This window comes from Mesoplodon bidens (genome assembly GCF_964165515.1).
Source record: "Mesoplodon bidens genome assembly, chromosome: 3".
NCBI lineage: Eukaryota > Metazoa > Chordata > Mammalia > Artiodactyla > Ziphiidae > Mesoplodon > Mesoplodon bidens.
In genome coordinates, this window is record NC_138178.1 from 114,563,295 (window position 1) to 114,579,717 (window position 16,423).

A 16,423-nucleotide genomic window follows, 5' to 3' on the forward strand; every position below is an offset into this window, starting at 1 on the left:
CGCGTAGAGCTCGTGTTCCGCAACAAGAGAAGCCACCGCAGTGAGAAGCCTGTGGACCACCACGAAGAGTAGCCCCCGCTCGCCGCAACTAGAGAAAGCCCACATGCAGCAATAAAGACCCTGCGCAGCCAAAAATAAATAAATAAATTTATTTAAAAAAAAAAAAAGCAGCTGTTTGGCACCAGGTGTCATCACCACCCCGGAAAGCCAAGCGACTTTCCCTTTCTCCCAACACTGCAGGAAACAGGAAGTAAAGACAAATTATACCTCCAGGAAAAATACAATGTAGAAGAAAGGAAATGTAACCATCCTACACTGCTTAGTTTAGACATAATAATGTAATCATTTAATATTGACTTTAAAAAGAAAGGCTGCACTACATTCTTATTGAGAGGTGGCAGGATATGAGAGAGCTCTAGGTCCTTGCTGACCAGAGAGAAAGTAAACACCGTGATCTAAGGTTGATGAGTCAAGAATCCATGGTATAAGCATGTTAGTTAGATAGAGGTGGACACCAGAAAAAACAATTACATTATAAGGAGATGACTCTGCGTCATAGCAACATGGCTAGGGGAGGGAAACACTGATTTTGTTGCATTTTAATACTATTTTATTCTTAAAACAGTTATATAGGGCTTCCCTGATGGTGCAGTGGTTGAGAGTCCGCCTGCTGATGCAGGGGACATGGGTTGGTGCCCCGGTCTGGGAAGATCCCACATGCCACGGAGCGGCTGGGCCCGTGAGCCATGGCCGCTGAGCCTGCGCGTCCGGAGCCTGTGCTCCGCAACGGGAGAGCCCACAACAGTGAGAGGCCTGCATACCGCAAAAAAAAAAAAAACAGTTATATATTAGCTTGATAAAAATTAAAATTAAAAAATTCCAAGATTTGCAGTGATAAAGAACAAAGCTTTATGCATTACCTAAAGATGAAGACCATTCTTTTATTCAAGACACATTGGCAAAAGGTACCTTCTGTGCTAGTCTGGATCATCTGTGTAGAGTTCTCTTGATATCTCCAGGTAAAAGCTACTGAAGGCACAAGCTATATTTTGATAATGATTCTCCCTATGAATTATTTATCATATTTTTATATAGTGGAAAACTACCTGGCAACTGGTATATCATGGTTACATTGTGGATACAGATGGTTAATAAGCAGGGACTGCTATATTTGATTCAATAAAATAATTCTAAACCAGAAGCTGAAGTTACTTTAGAAAGCAGCTTACTACAGTAAAAGGAGAAAGGAAATCACTGTGGCCCTAGCACCTAGAGATCCTGTAAAAGCTGACATTCCTGCGCATGCATAGGAATCCCAGGTCAAGCACCAGGCAACTGAAAACCCAAGAAACAATGATTTAACTTGAAAGCCTTTAAAGAGATTCATGTGAGCTACTCCTATGACAACACAGATGGATTACACACCAATGAAGTTAGTTTGAGGCTAAGAGTTCATTTAAATATGAGATGGCTCCTTTTAAACTCTGTGAGTTGAAAAATCCATGAGTGTTGTGTTGTATACCTGTTTGCATTTTTTTTTTTAAGGATCTTCCAGAAAAGCATCATCTCACTTTCCCATGACAGCCTATGCCTGGAGGGAGTTTCGGTACTACACCTGCACAGCTAAAGAAGAGACCTTGTTTGTAAAGGCTGGGCCAGGGATTCTGCAAGAAGCTCAGAACATGACTTAAGGCTCTGTGTGAAGTCATCGGATTTTGACACATACGCAAATAACTTCCCCTGCCATCCTCCACTGATCAAGCAACACCAGGAGTCAAAAGCACTTTTACAGTCCTTGGGACTCTAGGGACACACCGCTTAGGTGACTGCTGTTGCTTAGTACCTCCACCTTGGATGTGTTGAAAGAGTGGCAGATCAGTAAAAACTTAGGGGTGAGCAACCCTGATGACTCATCTGTGAGTTCATTCAACATTGTGTGCCAGAACTGAGAGGACAAAGGGAATCTTTGAAAGGCCCAGTACTCAAGAAGCTCACAGCCCAGATTCATAACAGATGATTACATACCATTTTTTTGCAGCGGTAAGCAGCTGAGGCCGGGAGCATGGAGGCCTATCAACCACAGGCTTCACAGAGGAACACCCGTCTTCATCAGACCCGTCTCTGCCTTTTGTCAACAGATCCTGCCTTACTGTAATGTGAGCACTGAAAAAGTCAAAATTTGGTAGGACTGAGAAAATTTAAAATCTGCCTTGCCATTACCCAGGCTAGGATAACAGACACAGTTAAAGGCAGCTGCAAAATAACGAGAAAAGCGTCTCTCTCCGTGACACATTACAGCTGTAAAGTATCAAAATAACACCCTTCTTTGCATGACTCCTGCTTTCTTAACTCACTGAAAGCATTTGTTCTCTAAAATCATAGATTATCAGAAACTTTCCTATTTGAAATTATATCCATAAAAATGAAACATTCTGGGCTTCCCTGGTGGCACAGTGGTTGAGAATCCACCTGCCGATGCAGGGGACACGGGTTCGTGCCCCAGTCCGGGAAGATCCCACATGCCGCGGAACGGCTGGGCCCGTGAGCCACGGCCGCTGAGCCTGCGCGTCCAGAGCCTGTGCTCCGCAACGGGAGAGGCCACAACAGTGAGAGGCCCACTTACCGCAAAAAAAAAAAAAAAGAAACATTCCATTCCTGATTGAGAATCCAAGTCACTTTGACACAGAGAAGCAGCCTTGATTTACAACCCAGGTGTAAAGCTTCAGAAAAGGAGTTGTGGACACAACATTCCACACCTAAACTTTTACTTTCCAAGGAAACATCACTCTGAGCTCAGTTCACAGTTTAAACCTGACACTGACCACATGAGCCCTGTTTTGCTTTCAGCCTGTCACTGCTTCTTTTAAATTTTATCTCCACCATTCCCTCAAATCTTGTATTTTTAAACAATTTTTATTTATTTATCTGCTCTAGGTCTTAGTTGTGGCATGAGGGGTCTTGGTTGTGATATGCGGAATCTAGTTCCCTGATCAGGGATCGAACCCCAGCCCCCTGCATTTGGAGCATGGAGTCTTAAACACTGGACCACCAGGGAAGTCCCTCAGGTCCTGTATTAACTCTATACTTTGTTTGGTCCTCTGGTGAGTAGCCTCCCTCACTGTAATGGGTTAATAAACCTGACTTTGTCACATTACTGGTCTGTGGATGGGCTAAGACAGCATCATAATCTATGAGAGCCTTGTTGATTTCCAGAATCCTATAGTAACAATCTAGATAGTATTTGTGATATGACTATACAGCTGTGGCAGAGGGAAGGATTTGTACCTGAGGTTTAGTTTCTTAGTACATCTACCCATTTGTTAGCTTGAAATTTGATTCCACGCTTGAATTACAATGATTGAAATGTGATAACTGCACTTAAAGAGTCTTAAAGTCTACTACAAATAAATAAATAAATAAATAAGATATATGGAAAGTTTGCATTCAGAGAAAAAACTTTCCCAAAGAAGAGTTTGATCTAACAAAGAGTTAAAACCTCAGAGGGCTGAATTCCTGGCCAATTCATACCAATCGTGTAAGACTCACCTCAAACATTTCCTCCTCTACAGAGCTGTCCCGAGTCCTTCCTTTTCTATACTCTGGTGGCACCTGGTGTTACATTTGTGCCATGGCCAACAACACACAATATTGTGATTGTTTGCTTACCTGTTTTCACCACTCATCTCAAGTCATCTCAACTCGGTGAGAGCAGGCCCCTGTCTATAAATTCCTAGCACCTGACACAATCCCAGGCAGAGAGGAGCTCAGTTAATGCTGATGAACTAATGAATGAAGGGGAGACTGGGAGCAAGAAAACCAGTTGGCAGGTGGTTGTAATGGTCCAAAAGGGATGGAAATGACCTGGACTCAGTGTGACTAGAGGAAAATGATAGATAAGTAGGGGACATTTGAAAGGAAGATGGAAAAAAGCCAAAAAAGACTCGATAACTAAGTGGAAGTGGGAAACAAAGAAAAAATTTCAATTTTAAGCCTACACAGCTAGGAAGTGGATACCACAACAGGCATAAAGGAATCCTAGAGTAGACAATTTTTTCAGTTTTTGGGTTTTCAGGTTTTTTTTTTTTCCTTTGGCCATGTCCTCCTGTGTGGCATACAGGATCTTAGTACCCCGACCAGGGATCGAACCTGAGCCCCTTGCAGTGGAAGCTTGGAGTCTTAACCACTGGACCGCCAGGGAAGTCCCTGTTCAGTTTTAGATAAGCAGATTTTGCAAGGTCCTAGGAAAATCCAGTGTGCTTCCAGACATTCAGAATTACAGTCAAGGCTCAAAATAGACTTGGGAATCATTAACATTGAGACTGAAACTTTTTAAAAAGTGGATGAACTTTCTAAGGAAGAGACTATGCACTGAATGGTTGAAGGACTGAAACTTGGAGAATGAAAAGGTCTAGAGGAAAAGAAGTAAACAGGCAACAAAGACAGAGTGTGTTCACAGAGGAACAGGGCAGTACAATATCCTGCACAGCAATGGAGAAGGACCGCCTGCAGTTGAGAGGAGGAAAACCCAAGAAAGTCACCTGAAGAACTATCAGAACTCTAAGTTCAGCGCAGTAGTGAGTTATAAAATACAGCAATTGCTTACAACAATCAATGGCTTTCCTCCAACTATTAGCTGTTAGAAAATATAATGGACAAAAGATACAATTTGCAATAGTAAAAACAAAAACAAAAATACCTAGGAGAGCAGGGTTTCCCTGGTGGTGCAGTGGTTGAGAGTCCGCCTGCCGATGCAGGGGAGGTGGGTTCGTGCCCCGGTCTGGGAGGATCCCACATGCCGCTAAGCGGCTGGGCCCGTGAGCCACGGCCGCTGAGCCTGCGCGTCTAGAGCCTGTGCTCCGCAAAGGGAGAGGCCACAACAATGAGAGGCCCGCGTACTGCAAAAAAAAAAAAAAAAAAAAAACCTAGGAGTAAACTTTGAAAATGTGTGGTAAATTTTACAAATTTACAAAAACCGAAAGATTTTTTTTTAATATTTATTTAGTTAGTTATCTGGCTGAGCCAAGTCTTAGTTGCAGCATGCAGGATCTTTAGTCGCAGCATGTGATCTCTTGGTTGCAGCATGTGGGATCTAGATGGAACCCGGTTCCCCTGCATTGGGAGCACAGAGTCTTAGCCACTGGACCACCAGGGAAGTCCCCAAAACCAAAAGATTTTAACAATGAAGAGATGTAGTAGATGGGAAACACTGTATTATGAAATGTTAGTGTCCTCTAAATTTACACATTAAATACAATTTAAAGCCAAAATAAATTCCAAGTGGACCAATGAGATACTTGAAAAATAAAAAACAGATAAAAAATGTATAAGTGGGGAGAAAAGGGAGAATGTGTCCTAGGCATAATCCCAAAAGCAGGACTAGTAAAAAAAAAAAAAAAAAAGATTGATAGATATGATTGTGAACGCACCTGATCCTAGACCCCAAGCACCCCAGATCAGGCCTTTAAAATGTCCTCCCCAGTCCTTGGATCTGTGATTCTTACAATCTGCCCCCCCCCAGCTCCCAACACCAACCCTGGCCTTAGCTCAAGGTATTTCCATCCCCTGTACAGATGAATCATCTGTAAGTATTTGCCAATGACCTTCACAATCCCACTGTAGGTGAAGCAACACTGCAGATTCTCAAATTCCGAAACCACTCCCACAGCCTTGTGATACAGCTAGCCCTCAGCCCTGGCTGAGAAATAAGATCAAGAGAAAAAAACAAGCAGGCCATGGCTGGCACTGATAAGCCCAAAGCCAAAATTCCACACCATGAGTGTGTTTGGGCTGGGGTTGTTCCGGTCCTAGAAGTAACAGCAACACACCCCACCTGACCAAAAACAGGGACCAAAAGCAGGGGAAAGATAGTAGCAAGTACCTATTAGGATAAATGTTCAAATGTTCTCTGGCTTGTTTTTTCCTTGTCTTAAGAAAAACAGGGACTTCCCTGGTGGCACAGTGGAGAGGAGTCCACCTTCCCAATGCAGGGGGTCCGGGTTCAATCCCTGGTCAGGGAACCAGATCCCACGTGCAAGCTGCAACTAAGAGTTCGCATGCCACAGTAAGGAGCCCACTGGCCCCAACTAAGGAGCCCACATGCTACCTGGTGCAACCAAATAAATAAATTTTTTTTAAAAAGAGAAGTTATTACACAGCCTCACAGCATACACAAAAATAAAAATAAACTCAAAATGGCTTAAAGACTTAAATAAAAACAATAATAAACAGTCCTTCATAGTGGTTCTCAAACTTCAGAGCACATCAGAATCACCTGGAAGGTTTGTTAAAAAGATGGCTGGGGGCTTCCCTGGTGGCACATTGGTTGGGAGTCCAGCTGCCAGTGCAGGGGACATGGGTTTGATCCCTGGTCAGGGCGGATCCCATGTGCTGTGGAGCAAGTATGGCCTCGAGCCACAACTACTGAGCCCTCATGCCACAACTACTGAAGTCTGCGTGCCTGGAGCCCATGCTCTGCAACAGGACAGGCCACTGCAATGAGAAGCCCGCACACCGCAACAGAGTAGCCCCTGCTCGCCGCAGCTAGAGAAAGACGACGCACAGCAACAAAGACCCAATGCACCCAAAAATAAATTAATTAATTATTTAGGAAAAAAAAAAAGATGGCTGGGTCCCATCCCCCATGGCCTGGAGTGGGACCTGAAGGTTTGCATGTCTACAGGTGAGTTAAACCAAATTTGAAAGAACAAATCATCACCAGCTTATATAAAATCTTTCAGAGCACAGAGAAATAGAGTTCTCCCCACCTTGTTCTATGACAGGATATAACCTTGATCCTAGAAACAGATAAGAATGGCTAAGAAAGGACAAGTACTGGACAACATCACTTGAGAACACAGGTAGAAAAATTAAAATTGACAATCTGATTCTAAAATTTATATAGAAATACAAAGGGCCTAGGATAGCCGAAACAACTTTAAAAATAACAAAACTAGAGGGATTATACTACCTGATTTCAAAGCTTATTATAAAGCTATAGTAATTAAGACAATGTGGTATTAGCATATAGACCTATATTTCAATGAAACAGAATAGAGTCAAGAAACAGACCTACACATATATGATCATTTCATTTTCAACAAAGGTCCCAAGGCAATTCAATGGGAAGGATAATCTTTTCAACAAATAGTGCAGGAACACTATTGGGTAGCTATATACAAAAAACAAACAAACAAACAAAAAAACACTCAACCTTTATCCCACATCACATACAAAAACTGACTTAAGACGGATCACAGACCTGAATGTAGGAACTTAAAGTGTAAAACTTGTACTTTTATTATTTTTGGATGTGCTGCACGGCACGTGGGATCTTAGTTTCCCAACCAGGTATCGAACCTGTGCCCCCCGCAGTAGAGGAGTGGAGTCTTAATCACTGGACCACCAGGAAAGTCCCTAAAGTATAAAACTTGTACATGAAGGGACTTCCCTGGTGGTCCAGTGGTTAAGAATCCGCCTTCCAATGCAGCGGACGCCGCTTGATCCCTGGTCAGGGAACTAAGATCCCACGTGCCGTGGGGCAACTAAACCCACGCCTGGAGCCACAACTACTGAGTTCGTGCACTCTAGAGCCCGTGCACCACAACTAGAGAAGCCCACACGGCACAACTAGAGAGAAGCCCACAACGAAGGCCCAGCACAGCCAAAAAAAAAACAACTTGTAGAGGAAAATAGAAAATCTTAGTGACCTTGGGTTTTGCAAAGATTTCTTAAATATGACACAAAAAGAAAACATTGATAAGTTGGACCTCATCAAAATGTAAAACTTTTGCTCTGTTAACTAAAATGAAAAGGCAAGCCACAGACTGAGACAAAATATTTGCAAAATACATACCCAACAAAGTAGACCCAATTTTAAAATAGACAGTTCACCAAAGATGGCAAATAAGCATAAGAAAAGGTGATCAACATCAATCAGTTAATAGGGAAATGCAAATTGAAACCATAATGAGAAATCTCTACACACCCAATTGAATGGCTACAATTAAAAAAACAGACTAGGGACTTCCCTGGTGACCCAGTGGTTAGGATGCGGCACTTTCACTGCCTGCTATGGCCCCAGTTTCAATCCCTGGTCCTGGTGGGGGAACTAAGATCCCACAAGCCATGAGCTGCAGCCAAAAAAAAGACAGACTTAAAAAATAAAAAGACAGACTATACCAAATGTTGTTGATGTGCACCAGTTGGAACTCAAATACACCGCTGGTAGGAATGCAAAGTGTTGCCATCACTTTTGAAAGTAGTTTGGAAGTTTCTCAAAAAGTGATACATATACCAACCACACAACCTAATCATCCTACTCCAAAATGTTTACCAAAGAGAAATGAAGGCATGTGCCCCTACAAAGACATGTATATGAACATTTATAGCGGTGTTATTTGTAATGGCCAATAATTGTAAACAACCCAAATGTCTATCAACAGGTGATAAATTGTAGTATAATCCATATGAAGTTCATACAATAGAATACTACTCAGCAATAAAAAGGAACAAATATCTATAAGATGCAACAACATGGATGAATCTCCAAATAAGTAGTCTGAGTGACTGAGGTCATGCAAAGAGTATATACTGCATGATTCTATTTATATAAATTTATGGAAAATGCAAATTATAGTGATAGATCAGTGGTTATCTGGGGTGACAGGGTGCAGAGGAAGAGATGGATTACCAAGGGGCATGAGATAACTATCAGGGTGATAGATATGCTCAATATCTTGACTGTGGTGATGGTTTCATGGGTATATACATGTGTCAAAATTAATAAAACTGTACATTTTAATATGCATTTTATTGTATATGTTTATACTTTAATAAAGCTATAAAAACATTAAAATATTCAAAACAACTCCAGCGACATATAAAAACTATAATTTGAGGGCTTCCCTGGTGGCGCAGTGGTTGAGAGTCCGCCTGCCAATGCAGGGGACACGGGTTCGTGCCCCGGTCCGGGAAGATCCCACATGCTGCGGAGCGGTTAGGCCCGTGAGCCATGGCCGCTGACCCTGCGCATCCGGAGCCTGTGCTCCGCAACGGGAGAGGCCACAGCAGTGAGAGACCTGTGTACCACAAAAACAACAACAACAAAAAAAAAAAACACTGTAATTTGAAACTAAAACTGCTCTTAAAAAATTCAGTCTATTAAAAAAAATAATAATTTGGTCAGGGGAGAGGTTCCCAAGACCACCCCCAGTTTCAGTGATTCATTAGGAGGACTCACAGGACTCAGCGTGTAGTCACATACATGGCTATGATTTATTACAGTGAAAAGGTACAAAGCAAAATCAGCAAAGGAAAAAGGCAAATGGGCAAAGTCCACAGAAAACCAGACACAAGCTGCCAAGAGTCCTCTCCTAGTGGAGTCACCAGGACACACTTAATTCCCCCAGTAACAAGTTGTGACAACACGTGTGAAATGTTCTCTACCAGAGAAGCTCATTAGAGACCCTGCTCCCAAGGTTTTTATTTGGGCCTGGTCATGTAGGCACCCTTGGTCTAGCAGTACCAAAATTCCAGACTCCCAGGAGGAAAGCCGGTGTTTAGCATAAACCACATTGTTTATATAAACAGTTTAGGCACAGTGAGGTATTTCTATCAGTTAGGGTGGTTGAAACCCTCCCCAGATTCTTAGTTTCCAGATGCCAGCCAGGGCCAACCTTGTAAGCAGGCTTTCCAAAGGATAGCAGTCAGAGGGACTTCCCTAGAGGTCTAGTGGGTAAGACTCCGCACTCCCAATGCAGGAGGCCCAGGTTCGATCCCTTGTCAGGGAACTAGATCCCACATGCACGCTGCAACTAAGAAGTCTGCAACTAAGAGTTCACATGCCACAACTAAGAGGCCCACATGCTGCAACTAAAGATCCTGCATACCACAACGAAGATCCGCGTGCCGCAACTAAGACAAGGCACAGCCAAATAAATAAATAAATAATAAAAATTAATTGGCTTTAAATGAGAAAATTGTATACTATGTGAATTATATCTCAACACAGCTCTTTTTTTTTTTTTTTTTACGGTACGCGGGCATCTCACTGTTGTGGCCTCTCCCGTTGTGGAGCACAGGCTCTGGACGTGCAGGCTCAGCAGCCGTGGCTCATGGGCCCAGCTGCTCCGCAGCATGTGGGATCTTCCCAGACCGGGGCACGAACCCGCGTCCCCTGCATTGGCAGGTGGACTCTCAACCACTGTGCCACCAGGGAAGCCCAGCTCTTGTATTTTTTAAAATCAGTTAGGGTTGGTGAGTTTTGGTGAGTGGGGACTGTGCAACTGAGCATCTGCAGTTCCCAGGCTTGTACTGACAGCAGGGATGGCTCCACTTCCCATCTAAAGGAAAATACCAGATTTTTAAAAATATAGCAGATGTAGAGAGATATAATCCACATACCATACAACTCACCCATTTAAAGCCAACTTATTTTTTTATATATCAATCTTATATTCAGTCATCTTGCTAAATTCCCATATTCCTGAAAACCTGTCTGGGCTTTTTTAGGTAGAGAACTCTATCATCTATGAACAATGACATTTCTTTTTTCCTTTCCAATCCTTATACTTCTTTTTTTTTTTTTTTGCCAAGCCTCATGGCTTATGGGATCTTAGTTCCCCAACCAGGAATGGAACCCAGGCCGCAGCAGTGAAAGTGCCGAGTCCTAACCACTGGACCGCCAGGGAATTCCCTAATTTATTTTTCTTATCTTACTCCACTGGCAAGGAGCACCAGAAAAAGCAACCTAGGCCAGACACTTACTAAAGTTTGGGCACTCTAACCGAGACCATGATAATGATACTGTTTAACTGTACCTTAAAAAATCCAAACATAATCTGGAGCTAGAAACAAAAACAAAGTTCAAAATTTAAAATCTGAAGATGCTCCACTTCAAGTGAAAACTCCATCCTTAAACAACAAGCTCTACCAGAGAGATTTAGAAGTTACATCCGTATTACCAGTGAAGGAACCATCAACAGACTCCACCGGTGTGCAGGGGTTTCAGGGTAAAGGAATTGAAAAATGTGGCAGTACTAAAACAAAAACAATGAATAAGCTTTCCCATTTCTCTAATTGTAGCACAACTAGTGATTATTTGAATTTGGATGAAATTACTGAAGATGATTTGCATGATGGTTAATGCTTGAGTAAAACAGAGGAACATTCTTTTGAGGAAGCACTAGACCCAGTATTAGTGATCCGACTTCAGTGAGAGTGAGAAAAATGATGAAGAACTCACTATGAGTAAAAATGAAGGAAAGTTTGTTTTAAGTGAAGGAAAAGCCCCAGTAAAAAAGAACCCACCTAAATTAAAATGTAATACTTTGAGGATACCAGTAGATGGGGCTGCTGTAGCAGCCAATAAAATAATCAACTCACACCAAGAAGTGTTTCTCTCACTTCAGAGCCTATAAGGAAACCATTACAAATATTCAGCCCTGCAGCTAAAAGCAAGAGGTCAAAAGATTCCACCAGCAGCATCAGGAAGTAGTGGCAAGAGCAGCAGACTACTTGTGAATGTTTGTATTAAGTCTTGATAAATGGTACAATGTTTTACAACAATTCCAAGCATATTCCTATAGAACACAACATCTGCTGAAACAGAAATACAGTGAAATTGAGAGATCAGCACTTCTATTTAAGGCGTGGAGGAAAGCTATGTGAATGCCTATGTGTGCATGTGTCTGTTTAAACAATCACTTTGTATTAAATCAATAATATAGCAAGTGCTTCTCAGGTACTTAGTTAGCCCTACTATAATGCCAGGTAATATCTTTTTTGGTTAGATATAAATTTATCATGAATAAATAGAGTTACAAGTATTTTATGTAAAGGTGTGAATTTTAATCATCTGCTAGTTATAACTATAATTTATATCATATATAGATATGTTATATATGTCTCAAACCTTGTTAACCATTAAAAATTAAAAATACCTAGCCTAGTTTATTGTGCTTTGTAAAAACATAGGTGTTAACACAAAAAAAGCAATTCAGAATTATGATTAAAGTGGGCATTTGCCTTTTTATTAAAAAGCAATTGCTCCTGGGCTTCCCTGGTGGTGCAGTGGTTGAGAGTCCACCTGCCGATGCAGGGGACGTGGGTTCGTGCCCCGGTCCGGGAAGATCCCACATGCCGTGGAGTGGCTGGGCCCATGAGCCATGGCCGCTGAGCCTGCGTGTCCGGAGCCTGTACACCACAACGGGAGAGGCCACAAAAAAAAAAAAAAAAAAAAGCAATTGCTCCTTCAATAGCTGAATGGCTAAACAAACTGTCAGATAGAGAAAATGGAATACTACTCAGCAATAAACAAGGAATGACCTACTGACACATGCAAAAATTTGGATGGATCTCAGGGCATTATACTGAGTGGAAAAAAAAAAAACTATTCTCAAAAGACCACACACTGTGGTGGGAATGTAAATTGACACAGCCACTACGGAAAACAGAATGGAGGTTCCATAAAAAACTAAAAATAGAACTACCGTACGACCCAGCAATCCCACTACTGGGCATATACCCTGAGAAAACCATAATTCAAAAAGAGTCATGTACCACAATGTTCATTGCAGCTCTATTTACAATAGCCAGGACATGGAAGCAACCTAAGTGTCCATCGACAGATGAATGGATAAAGATGTGGTACATATATACAATGGAATATTACTCAGCCATAAAAAGAAACGAAATTGAGTTATTTGTAGTAAGGTGGATGGACCTAAAGACTGTCATACAGAGTGAAGTAAGTCAGATAGAGAAAAACAAATACTGTATGTTAACACATATATATGGAATCTAAAAAAAAAAAAAAAAAAAAAAAGGTTCTGAAGAACCCAGGGGCAGGACAGGAATAAAGACTCAGACATAGAGAATGGACTTGAGGACACAGGGAGAGGGAAGGGTAAGCTGGGACAAAGTGAGAGAGTGGCATGGACTTATATATACTACCAAATGGAAAATAGATAGCTAGTGGGAAGCAGCCACATAGCACAGGGAGATCAGCTCGGTGCTTTGTGACCACCTAGAGGGGTGGGATAGGGAGGGTGGGAGGGAGATGCAAGAGGGCGGAGACATGGGGATATATGTATATGTATAGCTGAATCACTTCGTTATAAAGCAGAAACTAACGCACCATTGTAAAGCAATTATACTCCAATAAAGATGTTAATTTAAAAAAAAGAGACCACATACTGTATGAGTTCATTTAGATAAATTCCTCGAAATGATAAAGTTACAGATATGGAGAACAGATTACTAATTACCAGGGTCTAGAAATAATAGTGGAATGCTAGGTAGATACTTTTATAAAGGGGTAGCACGAGGGAGAGCTTTGCGGTAATGGAATAGTTCTGTATCTTGATTTTAGTGATGGTTATAGGAACCTGCACATTTGATAAAATGGCATAGAACTATATAAATGCATTGTACCAATGTCCATTTCCTGGTTTTGATATTGTACTATACCTATGTAAGATAGAACCATTGGGAAACTGGGTGAAGAGTACATGGAACTCTCTCTACTATTTTTACAACTTCCTGTGAATCTATAATTATGTAAAAATTAAAGTTAAGAGAGAAAAGAAGTTGGGAATTCTCTGGCAGTCCAGTGGTTAGGACTTGGTGCTTTCACTGTCTTGGCCCCAGGTTCAATCCCTGGTCAGGGAACTAAGATCCCACAAGCCACATGGAGCAGCCAAAAAAAAAAAAGAGAGAGAGAGAGAAGGAAAAGAAGTTAAAAAGCAATTGTATACCTGTATAACAAAGTTAGAAAGTAACTTTTTTAAAGATACTATTTAAATGAATAGTAAAAATCATTAGTTACCTAGGAATAACTCTTTTTAAAGAACATTCAAGAGTGGTATGTAAAAAACTATAAAGCTTCACTGAAAAATAAATGGGAGAGATATCATATTCATTGATAGGAAGATTCAATATTGTAAACATGTCAATTTCCTTAAAACGACCTAAAGATTAAATGAAATTCCTATGAAGATCTCAAGTAGTTTTATAGAACTTGACTAGTTGATTTTAAAATGTAACAGCATGACTTACCATAAAGCCACAGTAATGAACATGGTATGGTATTGGCACAAAACAAACAAATAAACTAATAAAACAGAATGGAGAGCCCAGAGTTAGATCCATGCATATTTGGAAATTTGATAAGACACCGTTATAGGTCACTGGAGAAAGATAGATTTTTCAGTAAAGTGCTAAGTATTCACATGGAAAAAATAGATTGGTAGATTAAAGAATTAAATATGAATAGATAACTTGGAAACTTTCCCAAGAAAATATAGAGCAATATCTTTGACCTTAGGGTAAGGAGTTATTAAGACACAGAAAGTGTTAACCATAAAATGACAGATTTGACCATCTTAAAAGAACTTTTTGTTTCATTTAAAGAAACCATGAGGAAGGTGAAATGATAAACCACAAAATGAGAGAAGGTATTTGCAGTACATATCACTAACAAAAGTTTGCTACCCAGCTTTTCACGAAGATGGTGCCGAAGGAGAAGGAAGCCCCTGCCCCTCCCAAAGCCGAAGCCAAAGCGAAGGCTTTGAAGGCCAAGAAAGCAGTGTTGAAAGGCGTACACAGCCACAAAAAAAAAAAGATCCGGACGTCACCCACCTTCCAACGGCCCAAAACACTGCGGCTCAGGAGGCAGCCCAAATATCCTCGGAAGAGCGCCCCTGGGAGAAAAGAGCTTGACCACTATGCCATCATCAAGTTCCCCCTCACCACCGAGTCAGCCATGAAGAAAATAGAAGACAACACCACACTGGTGTTCATTGTGGATGTCAAGGCCAACAAGCACCAAATTAAACAGGCTGTGAAGAAGCTCTATGACATTGACGTGGCTAAGGTCAACACCCTAATCAGGCCTGATGGAGAAAAGAAGGCATAATATGTTCGACTGGCTCCTGACTATGACATTTTGGATGTTGCCAACAAAATTCAGATCATCTAAACTGAGTCCAGCTGACTAATTCTAAATATAAAAGTTTTCACTATAAAAAAAAAAAAGTTTGCTACCCAGAATGTATTTTAAAATTTATGTTTAAAAAGTAAAATGAAAAAGATAGTAATCACGAAAATAGAATTAAGATCAAAATGAAAAATTGTTTGATACGCTTCAGAAATTAAATCTGCTAAATATTGACAAGAATGAAGATTCTTATGGGAAGTTTGGGAGATTCTTAAATGGGATTTCTTTTGTTTTCCTTGTGGATGTGTAAATCGGTATACCTACTGTGAAAACTGATTTGGCACTATCCTGAAAACTAAACATTCACATACAGCACAACCTACAATTACTACTCCTACATTTAACCCTAAAATTCTTGCAAATATCCATCAAGAAATGTGTATAGGAATGTTCATAGCATCAATGTTTATAATACTAAAATAAATAAATAATAATAAAAGCAACCCAAATATCCATCAGTAAGAAAGTAACTCTTCCTCTCAATGGGGAGGTTCAGCTCAAACATCACTTCATTAGGCCTTCTCCAAAGTCTACTTAAATTTAAAGCACACACATATGTAGTCACTCTCTTATAGTAGCTACCCCCTTACTTTCACATCAAGACACAACTATCAGTTACCATCTAAAGTCAGTGTATGTTTCGAAAGATGTCTTCTCCCCACTAGACAGTAAACTCCATGAAAAGAACATTGTGTCTCTTCTTACTTTGTACCTCTAGGCCTTAGTACACAGTAACACTGAAAGTGAAAAGGAAAGTGAAAGAGAAATCAAAAAAGAGGGGCATGGGCTACCCTGGTGGCGCAGTGGTTGAGAGTCCGCCTGCCGATGCAGGGGACACGGGTTCAATCCCTGGTCTGGGAAGATCCCAGATGCCACGGAGCAACTAAGCCCGTGCACCACAACTACTGAGCCTGCACTCTAGAGCCCGCAAGCCCCAACTACTAAGCCCACGAGCCACAACTATTGAGCCCTCGTGCCACAACTGAAGCTTGCGTGCCTAGAGCCCGAGCTCCACAACAAGAGAAGCCACCACAATGAGAAGCCCGTGCACTGCAATGAAGAGTAACCCCCGCTCACTGCAACTAGAGAAAGCCTGCATGCAGCAACAAAGACCCAACACAGCCAAAAATAATTAATTAAAAAAAAAAAAAGACTCCATGCTTCCACTGCAGGACGCATGCGTTTGATCCCTAGTCGAAGAACTGAGATTCCGCATGCCATGGGGCACAGACAAAAAAAAAAAAAATGAGGCAGAAAAATCGTTGCAGCCCTCTCTGCTTGAAGTCAAAACAGTGTTGACCACCAATCTCCTTTAAGTAATGTTTCAAGGATTTTTTTTTAAGTTAAAGGGACATAAAGAATAGTTGTACATAGTTTCATATTTTGTAATACTTAAATGTATTATAGTCTATTCGTGGATCACTTTAT

The 16,423-nt window shown here is 41.1% G+C and overlaps 1 protein-coding gene across 1 annotated transcript; it reads left to right on the forward strand.

The window, feature by feature from the left end:
• Positions 1-14,479: 14,479 nt before the first annotated feature.
• Positions 14,480-14,984, forward strand: LOC308614523 (large ribosomal subunit protein uL23-like). Its single transcript, XM_081228964.1, has one exon. The coding sequence runs from the start codon at positions 14,507-14,509 to the stop codon at positions 14,912-14,914; it is 408 nt and encodes a 135-aa protein (XP_081085090.1). The 5' UTR covers positions 14,480-14,506; the 3' UTR covers positions 14,915-14,984.
• Positions 14,985-16,423: the final 1,439 nt, after the last annotated feature.

What these genes read in the sequence shown, in the direction of transcription:
- LOC308614523 (XM_081228964.1), top strand. Translation starts at nt 14,507, where the DNA reads ATGGTGCCGAAGGAGAAGGAAGCCCCTGCCCCTCCCAAAGCCGAAGCC.